General features: G+C 41.4%; 1 protein-coding gene across 2 annotated transcripts in view; it reads left to right on the forward strand.

The window, feature by feature from the left end:
* SFSWAP (splicing factor SWAP) overlaps positions 1-16,686 on the forward strand; it is an 86,800-nt gene that overhangs the window by 42,563 nt on the left and 27,551 nt on the right. For both annotated transcript variants that reach the window (XM_065889797.1, XM_065889796.1), the window contains exons 12-13: positions 2,501-2,731; positions 3,855-4,045. In XM_065889797.1, the coding sequence (XP_065745869.1) occupies positions 2,501-2,731; positions 3,855-4,045 (422 nt within the window). The remainder of the gene's footprint in view (positions 1-2,500; positions 2,732-3,854; positions 4,046-16,686) is intronic.

Consider the following 16,686-nt stretch of genomic DNA (forward strand, 5'->3'; position numbering starts at 1 on the left):
GAGGGCTCCAGGCAGAAGGCAGGGCGGGGCTGGAGCGCAGTGCGGGAGCGGGGAGGGGGAGAGGGGCCCCTCCACAGCCGCTGCTCATGCCTAACACAACAGGAGACGCTGAAGGCTGCAGGAGGTGCTTTTCACGTGTTGTGAGGCGACTTGCAAATAAGGCTCCAGGTAGAAGCAGTAGTTGTGTAATTGAGTACTTCTCCAAAGAGAATAGTCCCTCATCCCCTGCTTTCTGGCTGACATTTTGAGCCTCAGTTTCCTTATCTGTAAATGGGGAGGCCCGACAGTATCTGCCTCCTCCGGGGGTTGCAGATGTTAAGTGAGGTGAGGCGTGGAGACTCTGCACACTAGTCAGTTCTTTTATTACGTCACTATTTTTTTTAATATAAATTTATTTATTTTGGGGGCTGCGTTGGGTCTTCGTTGCTGCACGCGGGCTTTCTCTAGTTGTGGCGAGCAGGGGCTACTCCTCATTGCAGTGCGCAGGCTTCTTGTTGTGGAGCATGGGCTTTAGGGCTCACGGGCTTCAGTAGTTGTGGCATGTGGGCTCAGTGGTTGCAGCTCGCAGGCTGTAGAGCGCAGGCTCAGTAGCTGTGGCGCACGGGCTTAGTTGTTCCGCGGCATGTGGGACCTTCCCAGACCAGGGCTCGAACCCGTGTTCCCCTGCATTGGCAGGCGGATTCTTAACCACTGCACCACCAGGGAAGTCCCTAAATCACTTTAAAGTATGTATCAAACAATGGTGCTGTTTGGCACTGTATTCGACATGCATTAAACTGTGTTCCAGAAGTTTTCATTTTAATATATTTGTTGATTGCATATTTTTTAATTTGGAGGAAGAGATTGGGAGTAATTGTTTTAAAATTATTTTGTGATATAATACTTTAGCCCAAGTTAACTTGAGTTATTTTGATTAACATTTAACTGAAGTTTTCTTTTCTCTGTTTCTTTGACTCTGTTCTTAAAGAGACCATATTACTAGAGGCTATAAACGGTTAATATTATGAAAGTATTTTCTTACGGAGAATTTCAAACAAGTACAGAAACAGAGCCTGGTGTAATAGTCACACACGCAGTGCTAGCGTCCAGCGCCCGTGGCCGACGCAGGACACATCTTAGAATTCTCAGTCCAGCCCACCCCCAGGATATTCTGAAGCAGATCCCAACGTCATGGCATTTTATCCATCAGTGTGATCGCATTTATCTCCAAAAGATAAGGGCCGTTCTTAACATAACCACGGTAAAATGGTTAATATTGACTCTTCCGGCAAAGTGTGCTTTCCACCCCATGCTATACTTTGTTTGGGGGTTGTTAGGAAGGTAGACCTCAGCGCACCACGCCCAGGGCAAGTGCATGGCGTTGCGTAATCAACACAGAGACTGATTTTGCCCCCTTTTCATTCTGACTTATAAAATATCACTTTGCTAACATTTAACATCTTGGGGTGTGCTGTGTAGCTTGAGAGATTATTGACGAGAGATGATTATATGTCAAAGATCTGGGTTATTTACCAGCTTCAAGTCACACTTGGGTTTGGAACCGTAAAATGCTGAAAGCAGAGAAGCCCAGGGCGGGGGCAGCTGGGTGAGCTCACCTCCACAGTTATAGCCACATCAGAACCTGCCTTCGGTAATCTAGATCCACCTCCCTCTCAGAGTCAGCCCGTTTGCATTGCACTTGACATTGCCCTTCGCTGTGGTTTACTTGAATAGCTTTCATCAGTAATAACACATGGTTTTTAAAAATAAAGTATCTCATTACAACCAGTTAGGTGTTGTTAGGAGCCATCTGCCATAGTCTGAGGACGCAGGGACCCGGTGAGTGCTGAGTAGATGGGGGAAGGGGAAGAAGATTGTTTCCTTTGGGGCCTTTGTATTTCTCTTCAATTAAAATTTCCAGATATTCTAGGAGAGAAAAATTGAACCACCTAAATTTTTGTTACACTAGGTTTAAGATTTTCTTAAAGGTGCAGAGAATAGTCTGACGTGACGCCTAGCACAAAGTAGGCACCCAGTCAAACGTTTGCTGAATAAAGGAACAGTTTCTGCAGCTTGCTTTTGTAAGAAAAGGTTACCTTATATGGTTGGGATTTTTTAGAAGTACCTGTTAATAGTGGAGTCCCATCATATGCTTACTTCTGCAGACTCAGTGATGCGCTGAGCCCAGAAAACAAAGGAAAACACCGACAAAGATTGACCATCTGCCCATAGAGTGACCCAGCTGGCACTCAGTGTGTGCGTCCCGATGTGGCCCGAGATGGAGCCGGTGCTCCGCCCTCCCCTCCATCGGGCTCAGCGCGTGTGATGTCCTCTTAAATGCCCTCTGACGTCACAGGCACTGCCTGCGGCCCCTAGAACCTCCCTCTGCGTAAGATGTGGCTCCACTCAAGACATTGCTGCGCCAGCTGGTGCTTGTGTGGATGGTGGGGCCCGTGTAGATTTCTGCTCTGTGCTTCCAGTTACTTAAAAATGTATTACAATTTTCACCTTTTCTCAATAGCTTCATTTGCTCCAATAAGCTTTGCAATCAAGGCCAAAGAAAATGATCTACTTCCCCTGGAAAAAAATCGTGTTAAGCTAGATGATGACAGTGATGATGATGAAGAAAGCAAAGAAGGCCAAGAAAGTTCTAGTAGTGCTACAATCACTAACCCGGCAGTTGCCCCACCCTGTGTAGTTGTTGAGGAGAAGCGGCCTCAACTTACCCAGGAGGAGCTAGAAGCAAAGCAAGGTTTGTCAATATGTTTTAAACTTCTTAAAAGAAAAGTACATAAATACAAGATTAACCTACTAAGCCAAAACTTCGAGGCTGCCAGCTAGAGTCTCCAGCCTTTGGAAATCAGAACCACTGGGGAGCCGTGGGCTGCTTTGGCTCACCTGAGAAGTTCTCTGTGGAGTGAGGAGCACTGCTGTTCCTTAAGCTCAGATGCGGTGCCCTCGGCGATTTGTTTTCAGAGGATCAGCTGAGGGTGGCCAAGAAGGCTTTAATGGCAGCCTTGGGGCAAATGCTCAGCCTGTGCGCCCAGCTCGGGGTAGTGTTCCGAGCTGGGAGACGCCTCTTTGCGAGGCCATCTCCCTGCAGAACCATCGGACCCTTGAAGGTGCTGGGGCCCAAGCTGGTTTTCAGGCTGTGGCTCGTCTTCAGGGGTCACGGTGTGGCCACCGCTTGCCTCTGACGCATGGCTAGCAGTGTTTGTGGGGAACGTCTTGTCGCGTTCTGTCCCTCCTCCAAAATAAGTTCTGTTCTGCTCTCGCTAAAGTAGTGAATTAACAGTTGCGTTTGCAGTATTTATGTGTTCTAACTGGTTTTGTGAATGAATTTTTCTTTGTATACACAAACAGATCACACAACCTTGATGGAAGGTAATTCTTTAACCACAGGATGCCCTGCTCTCGGGAACTAGCGCTGTGCTGCTCCCCGCGAGCACACTTGTGCTCATGCATGTGTACCTAAATCTGCATTTATTGCGTGTGGACTGAACCGTGTGTCAGATCATTTGGAATAAAACACTTTTCACGGTGTTCCTTACCTGGTAATTTGGGCGCATGTTTATGAGAACCATTCCGAGGTTTTCATCATTTCAGGTTTCACTGCTGTGGAATCCCAGCCACTCTCTGACTTCAATTTTGAATGCAAAATGTGAGAAGCACCAATAGTAAAAGCATCGTAAACTAATTCTCTGAGAATTGTTTGCCCGATTTGTTGGCCTTCCCTGAAACCTGTATCGTATTCACGTTTTAAAATAACTGCATTATGTTTCATGACCCTTTTACTGCCCGTGGAAATTAAGATAGCAAGAGGTGTATACAGTACTGCTTGCTCTAAACGTCTTGTTTTCTATTTATTCCTTAAGCAAAGCAAAAGTTGGAGGACCGACTGGCAGCCGCTGCCAGGGAAAAGCTCGCCCAGGCGTCTAAGGAATCGAAGGAGAAGCAGCTTCAAGCGGAACGTAAAAGGAAAGCAGCTTTATTTTTACAAACCTTAAAAAATCCCCTGCCAGAAGCAGAAGTCGGGAAAGTGGAAGAAAATCCTTTCAGCGTCGAGGTGAGTTAAAACAAGAGTCCACGTCTGTGTTCTGGGCAAAGCGTGGTTGGTAAAAGCACCTGAGTGTGGGTTCCTCCGGCCACTCAGCGCTCGAGCCTGCATGAAGGCTGTGAGCAGACCCCGCCCTTCTGCCACGTGGGATCGCGTGCTTTTCCGGGCAGACCTCGGAGATACCGGTGTTTCAGTTCCAGACCATAGCAGCGAAGCAAATCACATGCACTTCTTGGTTTCCCAGTGTGTAAAAGAGTTACGTTTACATTCTCCTGTAGTCTATTAAGTGTGCAATAACATTATGTCTGAAAAATATATACATACCTCAATTTAAAAACCCTTCATTGCTAAAAAATGCCAGCCATCATCTGAGCCTTCAGCGAGTCGTAATCTTTTTGCAATAGTAACGTCACTGATCACAGATCTAATAATGAAAAAGTTTGAAACATTACGAGAATTACCAACATGTGACACAGAGACATGAAATCAGCAAGTGCTCTTGGGAAGGTGGCCCTGATAGACTCGATGGACGCAGAGTTGCCACAAACCTTCGATTTGTAAAAAAACAAACAACAGCAACAAAACAAAGCGCGGTATCTGTGAAGTACAACAAAATGAGGTCTGTCTGTACTGTATCGCTGGGGTCAGTAAGAACCTGATGAAAACTCCCTGGGTGCACATGCACAGCAAGTACTGGGTGCAGTGTCGCAGACACGGACCTTTGGGCCCAGGCTGGGAGCCTGTGCTTCGTGGTGAGCCTCCCAGGAGCTGCAGGACAGCTTCGGCTGTGAGGGCCGCCTCGGGCCTGGACAGACTCACCAGAGCAGTGAGGCTCCTGCCACAGCAGTGGCCCTTGAGCTCACACTGACGGCCAAGAACCTTACTCAGGGGTCTGTGTTAATAGCAGCACTTTAATTAAAAAGAAAAGTAAGATACGGCTACCATCGTCTTCTCTTAAAGGGGTCAGATCCTCACAACTCTTTCCTAAGCTGTAGAACCACAGCTTAGTCCCCGGCCCATTTCCTCCCTTCACATAGCAGTGGGGCGTGGGGCGTCGGACTGCTCAGAACACGGCCTGCTCCGCTTCTCCAGGGGTCCCCAAACGTCTTTCGCAGCTGCCTTTTTCCTATAACGTAGAACGGGCGCTGTGCGTTTTTTACTTTAATTATGTTGACATTTCTGAGCATCTAAGGCCGTTACTAAAAACTGATTTTTGCTGCATGTAGCCACTGGTTTTTGTTTCTCCATGGAAAGCAGCATTCTAAGTTCAAATTTTCAGCATTCTGTTGAAGGTCGAATCAGCTTTCTCACCTCAGGAGTCGGTCTGAAATTCAAATCTGGCAGGAGACCTCAAAAATGGTAGCTGGATCAGGCTGGGGAGCACGAATGCCAGCTTCCGTGAGAGCCTGTGGACTGTGGGCTGCGCCCTGGCGGGCTGGGCGCACTTGCCATCTTCCTGGGCACCGGGCCACCTGCTGGAGCACCGGCCTGGCCGCCTCTGTGCTTCCCTGTGCTGCTTCCGGAGGCGGCCGCCTGGGGAGGCCAAAGGCAGGCGGGCCCAGAAAAGCACCTGCAGTCATGCCCTGGCTTTGGGAGCACCTCTGCGCCAGGGCAGTGATGAAAACATGCAGCTGCTATAACCGCCACAGATAGAAAAGGGGGGAGAGGCAGAGTACAGAACAGCTCCATGTTTATGGCTACAGCTGTAAAAACGCGCATATAGTGTGGGGGGGGGCGGGGGGGCGGGCAGGGAACTTAAGAAGGTGAGCGAGCTGCCACATGGGAGGGGCGTGAGTAGACTACTTTAATTTCCTTTATTGTTTTGATGTCATTTGCGCAGGGAATATAGGGCTTAATTAAAAGGTATCTGCATACAATAGATACTGTAACCCATTATGTTACATGGTTGCATCTATATTTTCTAATAAAACTTGGGCTTTTTGTTTGTTTGGGGTTTTTTTAAATATCTATATTGGAGTATAATTGTTTTACAATGCTGTGTTAGTTTCTACTGTATAACAAAGTGAATCAGCTATACATATATCCCCATATCTCCTCCCTCTTGTGTCTCCCTCCCACCCTCCCTATCCCACCCCTCTAGGTGGTCACAAAGCACCGAGCTGATCTCCCTGTGCTATGCAGCTGTTTCCCACTAGCTATCTATTTTACGTTTGGTAGTGTATATATGTCCATGCCACTCTCTCACTTCATCCTTGCTTATACCCTTCCCCCTCCCCGTGTCCTCAAGTCCATTCTCTACATCTGCGTCTTTATTCCTGTCCTGCCCCTAGGTTCTTCAGAACCCTTTTTTTTTTTTAGATTCCATATATATGTGTTAGCATATGGCATTTCTTTTTCTCTTTGTGACTTACTTCATTCTGTATGACAGACTAGGTCCATCCACCTCACTACAAATAACTCAGTTTTGTTTCTTTTTATGGCTGAGTAATATTCCATTGTATATATGTACCACATCTTCTTTATCCGTTTGTCTGTTGGTGGGCATCTAGGTTGTTTCCATATTCTGGCTTTTGTAAATAGTGCTGCAGTGAACATTGGGGTGCATGACTCTTTTTGAATTATGGTTTTCTCAGGGTTTATGCCCAGGAGTGGGATTGCTGGGTCGTATGGTAGTTCTATTTTTAGTTTTTTAAGGAACCTCCATAGTGGCTGTATCAGTTTATATTCCCCCCAAGAGTATAAGCGGGTTCCCTTTTCTCCACACCCTCTCCAGCATTTATTGTCTGTAGATTTTTTGATGATGGCCATTCTGACCAGTGTGAGGTGACACCTCATTGTAGTTTTGATTTGCATTTCTCTGATGATTAGTGATGTTGAGCATCCTTTCATGTGTTTGTTGGCATTCTGTATATCTTCTTTGGAGAAATGTCTATTTAGGTCTTCTGCCCATTTTTGGATTGGGTTGTTTGTTTTTTGGATATTGAGCTGCATGAGCTGCTTGTATATTTTGGAGATTAATCCTTTGTCAGTTGCTTCGTTTGCAAATATTTTCTCCCATTCTGAGGGCTGTCTTTTCATCTTTTTTATGGTTTCCTTTGCTGTGCAAAAAGCTTTTAAGTTTCATTAGGTCCCATTTGTTTATTTTGGGTTTTATTTCCGTTACTCTAGGAGGTGGGTCAAAAAGGATCTTACTGTGATGTATGTCATAGAGTGTTCTGCCTATGTTTTCAGTTTTATAGTGTCTGGCATTACATTTAGGTCTTTAATCCATTTTGAGTTTATTTTTGTGTATGGTGTCAGGAAGTGTTCTAATTTCATTCTTTTACATGTAGCTGTCCAGTTTTCCCAGCACCACTTACTGAAGAGGCTGTCTCTTCTCCACTGTATATTCTTGCCTCCTTTATCAAAGATAAGGTGACCATATGTGTGTGGGTTTATGTCTGGGCTTTCTATCCTGTTCCATTGATCTATATTTCTGTGTTTGTGCCAGTACCATACTGTCTTGATTACTGTAGCTTTGTAGTATAGTCTGAAGTCAAGTAGCCTGATTCCTCCAGCTCCATTTTTCTTTCTCAAGATTGCTTTGGCTATTCGGAGTCTTTTGTGTTTCCATACAAATTGTGAGATTTTTTTGTTCTAGTTCTGTGAAAAATGCCATTGGTAGTTTGCTAGCGATTGCATTGAATCTGTAAATTGCTTTGGGTAGTAGAGTCATTTTCACAATGTTGATTCTTCCAATCCAAGAACATGGTATATCTCTCCATCTGTTTGTATCATCTTTAATTTCTTTCATCAGTGTCTTATAATTTTCTGCATACAGGTCTTTTGTCTCCTTAGGTAGGTTTATTCCTAGATATTTTATTCGTTTTGCTGCAGTGGTAAATGGGAGTGTTTTCTTGATTTCACTTTCAGGTTTTTCATCATTAGTGTATAGGAATGCCAGAGATTTCTGTGCATTAATTTTGTATCCTGCTACTTTACCAAATTCATTGATTAGCTCTAGTAGTTTTCTGGTAGCATCTTTAGGATTCTCTATGTATAGTATCATGTCATCTGCAAATACTGACAGCTTTACTTCTTCTTTTCTGATTTGGATTCCTTTTATTTCCTTTTCTTCCCTGATTGCTGTGGCTAAAACTTCCAAAACTCTGTTGAATAAGAGTGGTGAGAGTGGGCAACCTTGTCTTGTTCCTGATCTTAGTGGAAATGCTTTCAGTTTTTCACCATTGAGGACGATGTTGGCTGTGGGTTTGTTCTATATGGCCTTTATTATGTTGAGGAAAGTTCCCTCTCTGCCTACTTTCTGGAGGGTTTTTATCATAAATGGGTGTTGAATTTTGTCGAAAGCTTTCTCTGCATGTATTGCGATGACCAAATGGTTTTTCTCCTTCAGTTTGTTAATATGGTGTATCACATTGATTGATTTCCGTATATTGAAGAATCCTTGCATTCCTGGAATAAACCCCACCTGATCATGGTGTATGATCCTCTTAATGTGCTGTTGGATTCTGTTTGCTAGTATTTTGTTGAGGATTTTTGCATCTGTGTTGTGATATTGGCCTGTAGTTTTCTTTCTCTGTGACATCCTTGTCTGGTTTTGGTATCAGGGTGATGGTGCCTTGTATAATGAGTTTGGGAGTGTTCCTCCCTCTGCTACATTTTGGAAGAGTTTGAGAAGGGTAAGTGTTAGCTCTTCTCTAAATATTTGATAGAATTCTCCTGTGAAGCCATCTGGTCCTGGGCTTTTGTTTGTTGGAAGATTTTTAATCACAGTTTCAATTTCAGTGCTTATGATTGGTCTGTTCATATTTTCTATTTCTTCCTGATTCAGTCTTGCCAGGTTGTGCATTGCTAAGAATTTGTCCATTTCTTCCAGGTTGTCCATTTTATTGGCATAGAGTTCCTTGTAGTAATCTCTCATGATCTTTTGTATTTCTGCAGTGTCAGTTGTTACTTCTTCTTTTTCATTTCTAATTCTATTGATTTGAGTCTTCTCTCTTTTTTTCTTGATGAGTCTGGCAAATGGTTTATCAATTTTGTTTATCTTCTCAAAGAACCAGCTTTTAGTTTTATTGATCTTTACTATCGTTTCCTTCATTTCTTTTTCATTTATTTCTGATCTGATCTTTATGATTTCTTTCCTTCTGCTAACTTTGGGGTTCTTTGGTTCTTCTTTTGCTAATTGCTTTAGGTGCAAGGTTAGGTTGTTTATTCGAGATGTTTCATGTTTCTTAAGGTAGGATTGTATTGCTATAAACTTCCCTCTTAGAACTGCTTTTGCTGCATCCCATAGGTTTTGGGTCGTCGTGTCTCCATTGTCATTTGTTTCCAGGTATTTTTTTATTTCCTCTTTGATTTCTTCAGGGATCACTTCGTTTTTAAGTAGTGTATTGTTTAGCCTCCATGTGTTTGTATATTTTACAGATCTTTTCCTGTAATTGATATCTAGTCTCATGGCATTGTGGTCAGAAAAGATACTTGATACAATTTCAATTTTCTTAAATTTACCAAGGCTTGATTTGTGACCCACGATATGATCCATCCTGGAGAATGTTCCATGAGCACTTGAGAAAAATGTGTATTCTGTTGTTTTTGGATGGAGTGTCCTATAAATATCAATTAAGTCCATCTTGTTTAATGTGTCATTTAAAGCTTGTGTTTCCTTATTTATTTCCATTTTGGATGATCTGTCCATTGGTGAAAGTAGGGTGTTAAAGTCCCCTACTATGAATGTGTTACTGTTGATTTCCCCTTTTATGGCTGTTAGTATTTGCCTTATGTATTGAGATGCTCCTATGTTGGGTGCATACATATTTACAATTGTTATATCTTCTTCTTGGATTGATCCCTTGATCATTATGTAGTGTCCTTCTTTGTCTCTTGTAATATTCTTTATTTTAAAGTCTATTTTGTCTGATATGAGAATTGCTACTCCAGCTTTCTTTTGGTTTCCATTTGCATGGAATATCTTTTTCTATCCCCTCGCTTTCAGTCTGTATGTGTCTCTAGGTCTGAAGTGGGTCTCTTGTAGACAGCATATATATGGGTCTTGTTTTTGTATCCATTCAGCCAGTCAGTGTCTTTTGGTGGGAGTATTTAATCCATTTACATTTAAGGTAATTATCAATATGTATGTTCCTATTCCCATTTTCTTAATTGTTTTGGGTTTGTTATTGTAGGTCTTTTCCTTCTCTTGTGTTTCTTGCCTGGAGAAGGTCCTTTAGCATTTGTTGTAAAGCTGATTTGGTGGTGCTGAACTCGCTCAGCTTTTGCTTGTCTGTAAAGGTTTTAATTTCTCCATCAAATCTGAATGAGATCCTTGCTGGGTAGAGTAATCTTGCTTGTAGGTTTTTCTCCTTCATCACTTTACATATGTCCTGCCAGTCCCTTCTGGCTTGCACAGTTTCTGCTGAAAGATCAGCTGTTAACCTTATGGGGATTCCCTTGTGTGTTATTTGTTGTTTTTCCCTTGCTGCTTTTAATATGTTTTCTTTGTATTTAATTTTTGACAGTTTGATTAATATGTGTCTTGGTGTGTTTCTCCTTGGATTTACCCTGTATGGGACTCTCGGTGTTTCCTGACTTGGTTAACTATTTCCTTTCCCATATTAGGGAAGTTTTCAACTGTAATCTCCAAATATTTTCTCTTCTTCTTCTGGGAGCCCTATAATTCGAATGTTGGTGCATTTAATGTTGTCCCAGAGGTCTCTGAGACTGTCCTCAATTCTTCTCATTCTTTTTTCTTTATTCTGCTCTGCAGTAGTTATTTCCACTATTTTATCTTCCAGGTCACTTATCCGTTCTTCTGCCTTAGTTATTCTGCTGTTGATCCCTTCTAGAGTATTTTTTTTTTTTAACATCTTTATTGGGGTATAATTGCTTTACAATGGTGTGTTAGTTTCTGCTTTATAACAAAGTGAATCAGCTATACATATACATATGCTCCCATGTGTCTTCCCTCTTGCGTCTCCCTCCCTCCCACTCCCCCCTCGCACCCCTCCAGGCTGTCCCAAAGCCCCGAGCTAATATCCCTGTGCCTTGCGGCTGCTTCCCCCTAGCTATCTACCTTACTACGTTTGTTAGTGTGTATATGTCCATGACTCTCTCTCTCCCTGTCAAAACTCACCCTTCCCCCTCCCCATATCCTCAAGTCCATTCTCCAGTAGGTCTGCGCCTCTATTCCTGTCTTATCCCTAGGTTCTTCATGACATTTTTTTCCTTTAAATTCCATATATATGTGTTAGCATACGGTATTTGTCTTTTTCTTTCTGACTTACTTCACTCTGTATGACAGACTCTAGGTCTATCCATCTCATTACAAATAACTCAATTTCATTTCTTTTTAAGGCTGAGTAATATTCCATTGTGTATATGTGCCACATCTTCTTTATCCATTCGTCTGATGATGGGCGCTTAGGTTCTTTCCATCTCTGGGCTATTGTAAATAGAGCTGCAATGAACATTTTGGTACATGACTCTTTTTGAATTTTGGTTTTCTCAGGGTATATGCCCAGTAGTGGGATTGCTGGGTCATATGGTAAATCTATTTGTAGTTTTTTAAGGAACCTCCATACTGTTCTCCATAGTGGCTGAACCAATTCACATTCCCACCAGCAGTGCAAGAGTGTCCCCTTTTCTCCACACCCTCTCCAGCATTTATTGTTTCTAGATTTTTTGATGATGGCCATTCTGACTGGTGTGAGATGATATCTCATTGTAGTTTTGATTTGCATTTCTCTAATGATTAATGATGTTGAGCATTCTTTCATGTGTTTGTTGGCATTCTTTATATCTTCTTTGGAGAAATGTCTGTTTAGGTCTTCTGCCCATTTTTGGATGGGGTTGTTTGTTTTTTTGTTATTGAGCTGCATGAGCTGCTTGTAAATTTTGGAGATTAATCCTTTGTCAGTTGCTTCATTTGCAAATGTTTTCTCCCATTCTGAGGGTTGTCTTTTGGTCTTGATTATGGTTTCCTTTGCTGTGCAAAAGCTTTGAAGTTTCATTAGGTCCCATTTGTTTATTTTTGTTTTTATTTCCATTACTCTAGGAGGTGGGTCAGAAAGGATCCTGCTGTGATTTATATCATAGAGTGTTCTTCCTATGTTTTCCTCTAAGAGTTTGATAGTTTCTGGCCTTACATTTAGGTCTTTAATCCATTTTGAGCTTATTTTTGTGTATGGTGTTAGGGAGTGATCTAATCTCATACTTTTACATGTACCTGTCCAGTTTTCCCAGCACCATTTATTGAAGAGGCTGTCCTTTCTCCACTGTACATTCCTGCCTCCTTTATCAAAGATAAGGTGTCCATATGTGCGTGGGTTTATCTCTGGGCTTTCTATCCTGTTCCACTGATCTATCTTTCTGTTTTTGTGCCAGTACCATACTGTCTTGATTACTGTTGCTTTGTAGTATAGTCTGAAGTCAGGGAGCCTGATTCCTCCAGCTCCTTTTTTCGTTCTCAAGATTGCTTTGGCTATTCGGGGTCTTTTGTGTTTCCATACAAATTGCGAAATTTTTTGTTCTAGTTCTGTGAAAAATGCCAGTGGTAGTTTGATAGGGATTGCATTGAATCTGTAGATTGCTTTGGGTAGTAGAGTCATTTTCACAATGTTGATTCTTCCCATCCAAGAACATGGTATATCTCTCCATCTATTTGTATCATCTTTAATTTCTTTCATCAGTGTCTTATAATTTTCTGCATACAGGTCTTTCGTATCCTTAGGTAGGTTTGTTCCTAGATATTTTATTCTTTTTGTTGCAATGGTAAATGGGAGTGTTTTCTTGATTTCACTTTCAGATTTTTCATCATTAGTATATAGGAATGCCAGAGATTTCTGTGCATTAATTTTGTATCCTGCTACTTTACCAAATTCATTGATTAGCTCTAGTAGTTTTCTGGTAGCATCTTTAGGATTCTCTATGTATAGTATCATGTCATCTGCAAACAGTGACAGCTTTACTTCTTCTTTTCCGATTTGGATTCCTTTTATTTCCTTTTCTTCTCTGATTGCTGTGGCTAAAACTTCCAAAACTCTGTTGAATAAGAGTGGTGAGAGTGGGCAACCTTGTCTTGTTCCTGATCTTAGTGGAAATGCTTTCAGTTTTTCACCATTGAGGATGATGTTGGCTGTGGGCTTGTCATATATGGCCTTTATTATGTTGAGGAAAGTTCCCTCTATGCCTACTTTCTGGAGGGTTTTTATCATAAATGGGTGTTGAATTTTGTCGAAAGCTTTCTCTGCATCTATTGAGATGATCATATGGTTTTTCTCCTTCAATTTGTTAATATGGTTTATCACATTGATAGATTTGCGTATATTGAAGAATCCTTGCATTCCTGGAATAAACCCCACTTGATCATGGTGTATGATCCTTTTAATGTGCTGTTGGATTCTGTTTGCTAGTATTTTGTTGAGGATTTTTGCATCTATGTTCATCAGTGATATTGGCCTGTAGTTTTCTTTCTCTGTGACATCCTTGTCTGGTTTTGGTATCAAGGTGATGGTGGCCTCGTAGAAGGAATTTGGGAGTGTTCCTCCCTCTGCTATATTTTGGAAGAGTTCGAGAAGGATAGGTGTTAGCTCTTCTCTAAACGTTTGATAGAATTCACCTGTGAAGCCATCTGGTCCTGGGCTTTTGTTTGTTGGAAGGTTTTTAATCACAGTTTCAATTTCAGTGCTTGTGATTGGTCTGTTCATATTTTCTATTTCTTCCTGATTCAGTCTTGGCAGGTTGTGCATTTCTGAGAATTTGTCCATTTCTTCCAGATTGTCCATTTTATTGGCATAGAGTTGCTTGTAGTAATCTCTCATGATTTTTTTTATTTCTGCAGTGTCAGTTGTTACTTCTCCTTTTTCATTTCTACTTCTATTGATTTGAGTCTTCTCCTTTTTTTTCTTGATGAGTCTGGCTAGTGGTTTATCTATTTTGTTTATCTTCTCAAAGAACCAGCTTTTAGTTTTATTGATCTTTGCTATCGTTTCCTTCATTTCTTTTTCATTTATTTCTGATCTGATTTTTATGATTTCTTTCCTTCTGCTAGCTTTGGGGCTTTTTTGTTCTTCTTTCTCTAATTGCTTGAGGTGCAAGGTTAGGTTGTTTATTCGAGATGTTTCCTGCTTCTTAAGGTGGGCTTGTATTGCTATAAACTTCCCCCTTAGAACTGCTTTTGCTGCATCCCATAGGTTTTGGGTCGTTGTGTCTCCATTGTCATTTGTTTCTAGGTATTTTTTTATTTCCTCTTTGATTTCTTCAGTGATCACTTCATTATTAAGTAGTGTATTGTTTAGCCTCCATGTGTTTGTATATTTTACAGATCTTTTCCTGTAATTGATATCTAGTCTCATGGCATTGTGGTCAGAAAAGATACTTGATACAATTTCAATTTTCTTAAATTTACCAAGGCTTGATTTGTGACCCACGATATGATCTATCCTGGAGAATGTTCCATGAGCACTTGAGAAAAATGTGTATTCTGTTGTTTTTGGATGGAGTGTCCTATAAATATCAATTAAGTCCATCTTGTTTAATGTATCATTTAAAGCTTGTGTTTCCTTATTTATTTTCATTTTGGATGATCTGTCCATGGGTGAAAGTGGGGTGTTAAAGTCCCCTACTATGAATGTGTTACTGTCAATTTCCCCTTTTATGGCTGTTAGTATTTGCCTTATGTATTGAGGTGCTCCTATGTTGGGTGCATAAATATTTACAATTGTTATATCTTCTTCTTGGATCGATCCCTTGATCATTATGTAGTGTCCTTCTTTATCCCTTTTAATAGTCCTTATTTTAAAGTCTATTTTGTCTGATATGAGAATTGCTACTCCAGCTTTCTTTTGGTTTCCATTTGCATGGAATATCTTTTTCCATCCCCTTACTTTCAGTCTGTATGTGTCTCTAGGTCTGAGGTGGGTCTCTTGTAGACAGCATATATAAGGGTCTTGTTTTTGTATCCATTCAGCCAGTCAGTGTCTTTTGGTGGGAGCATTTAGTCCATTTACATTTAAGGTAATTATCGATATGTATGTTCCTATTCCCATTTTCTATATTGTTTTGGGTTCGTTATTATAGGTCGTTTCCTTCTCTTGCATTTCTTATCTAGAGAAGTTCCTTTAGCATTTGTTGTAAAGCTGGTTTGGTGGTGCTGAACTCTCTCAGCTTTTGCTTGTCTGTAAAGGTTTTAATTTCTCCATCAAATCTGAATGAGATCCTTGCTGGGTAGAGTAGTCTTGGTTGCAGGTTTTTCTCCTTCATCACTTTCAGTATGTCCTGCCACTCCCTTCTGGCTTGTAGGGTTTCTGCTGAGAGATCAGCTGTTAACCTTATGGGGATTCCCTTGTGTGTTATTTGTTGTTTTTCCCTTGCTGCTTTTAATATGCTTTCTTTGTATTTAATTTTTGATAGTTTGATTAATATGTGTCTTGGCTATTTCTCCTTGTATTTATCCTGTATGGGACTCTCTGTGCTTCCTGGACTTGATTAACTATTTCCTTTCCCATATTAGGGAAGTTTTCAACTATAATCTCTTCAAATATTTTCTCAGTCCCTTTCTTTTTTTCTTCTTCTTCTGGAACCCCTATAATTCGAATGTTGGTGCGTTTAATGTTGTCCCAGAGGTCTCTGAGACTGTCCTCAGTTCTTTTCATTCTTTTTTCTTTATTCTGCTCTGCAGTAGTTATTTCCACTACTTTATCTTCCAGGTCACTTATCCGTTCTTCTGCCTTAGTTATTCTGCTATTGATCCTATCTAGAGTACTTTTAATTTCATTTATTGCGTTGTTCATCATTGCTTGTTTCATCTTTAGTTCTCCTAGGTCCTTGTTACAGTTTCTTGCATTTTGTCTATTCTATTTCCAAGATTTTGGATCATCTTTACTATCATTATTCTGAATTCCTTTTCAGGTAGACTGCCTATTTCCTCTTCATTTGTTAGGTCTGGTGGGTTTTTATCTTGCTTCTCCATCTGCTGTGTGTTTCTCTGTCTTCCCATTTTGCTTAACTTACTGTGTTTGGGGTCTCCTTTTTGCAGGCTGCAGGTTCGTAGTTCCCGTTGTTTTTGGTGTCTGTCCCCAGTGGCTAAAGTTGGTTCAGTGGGTTGTGTAGGCTTCCTGGTGGAGGGGACTGGTGCCTGTGTTCTGGTGGATGAGGCTGGATCTTGTCTTTCTGGTGTGCAGGTCCACGTCTGGTGGTGTGTTTTGGGGTGTCTGTGGACTTATTATGATTTTAGGCAGCCTCTCTGCTAATGGGTGGGGTTGTGTTCCTGTCTTGCTAGCTGTTTGGCATAGGGTGTCCAGCACTGTAGCTTGCTGGTTGTTGAGTGAAGCTGGGTGCTGGTGTTGAGATGGAGATCTCTGGGAGATTTTCGCCATTTGATATTACGTGGAGCTGGGAGGTCTCTTGTGGACCAGTGTCCTGAAGTTGGCTCTGCCACCTCAGAGGCACAGCACTGACTCCTGGCTGCAGCACCAAGAGCCTTTCATCCACACGGCTCAGAATAAAAGGGAGAAAAAGTAGAAAGAAAGAATTAGTAGAAGTAGAAAGAAAGAAAGGAGGGAGGGAAGGAAGAAAGAAAGGATAAAATAAAATAAAATAAAGTAAGATAAAAGAAAGTTATTAAAATAAAAAATATTAAGAAAAAAAATTTTAAGTAAAAAAAACGGACAGATAGAACCCTAGGACAAATGGTGAAA

The sequence above is a fragment of the Phocoena phocoena genome, chromosome 13 (genome assembly GCF_963924675.1).
Source record: "Phocoena phocoena chromosome 13, mPhoPho1.1, whole genome shotgun sequence".
In the NCBI taxonomy this organism is placed as follows: domain Eukaryota; kingdom Metazoa; phylum Chordata; class Mammalia; order Artiodactyla; family Phocoenidae; genus Phocoena; species Phocoena phocoena.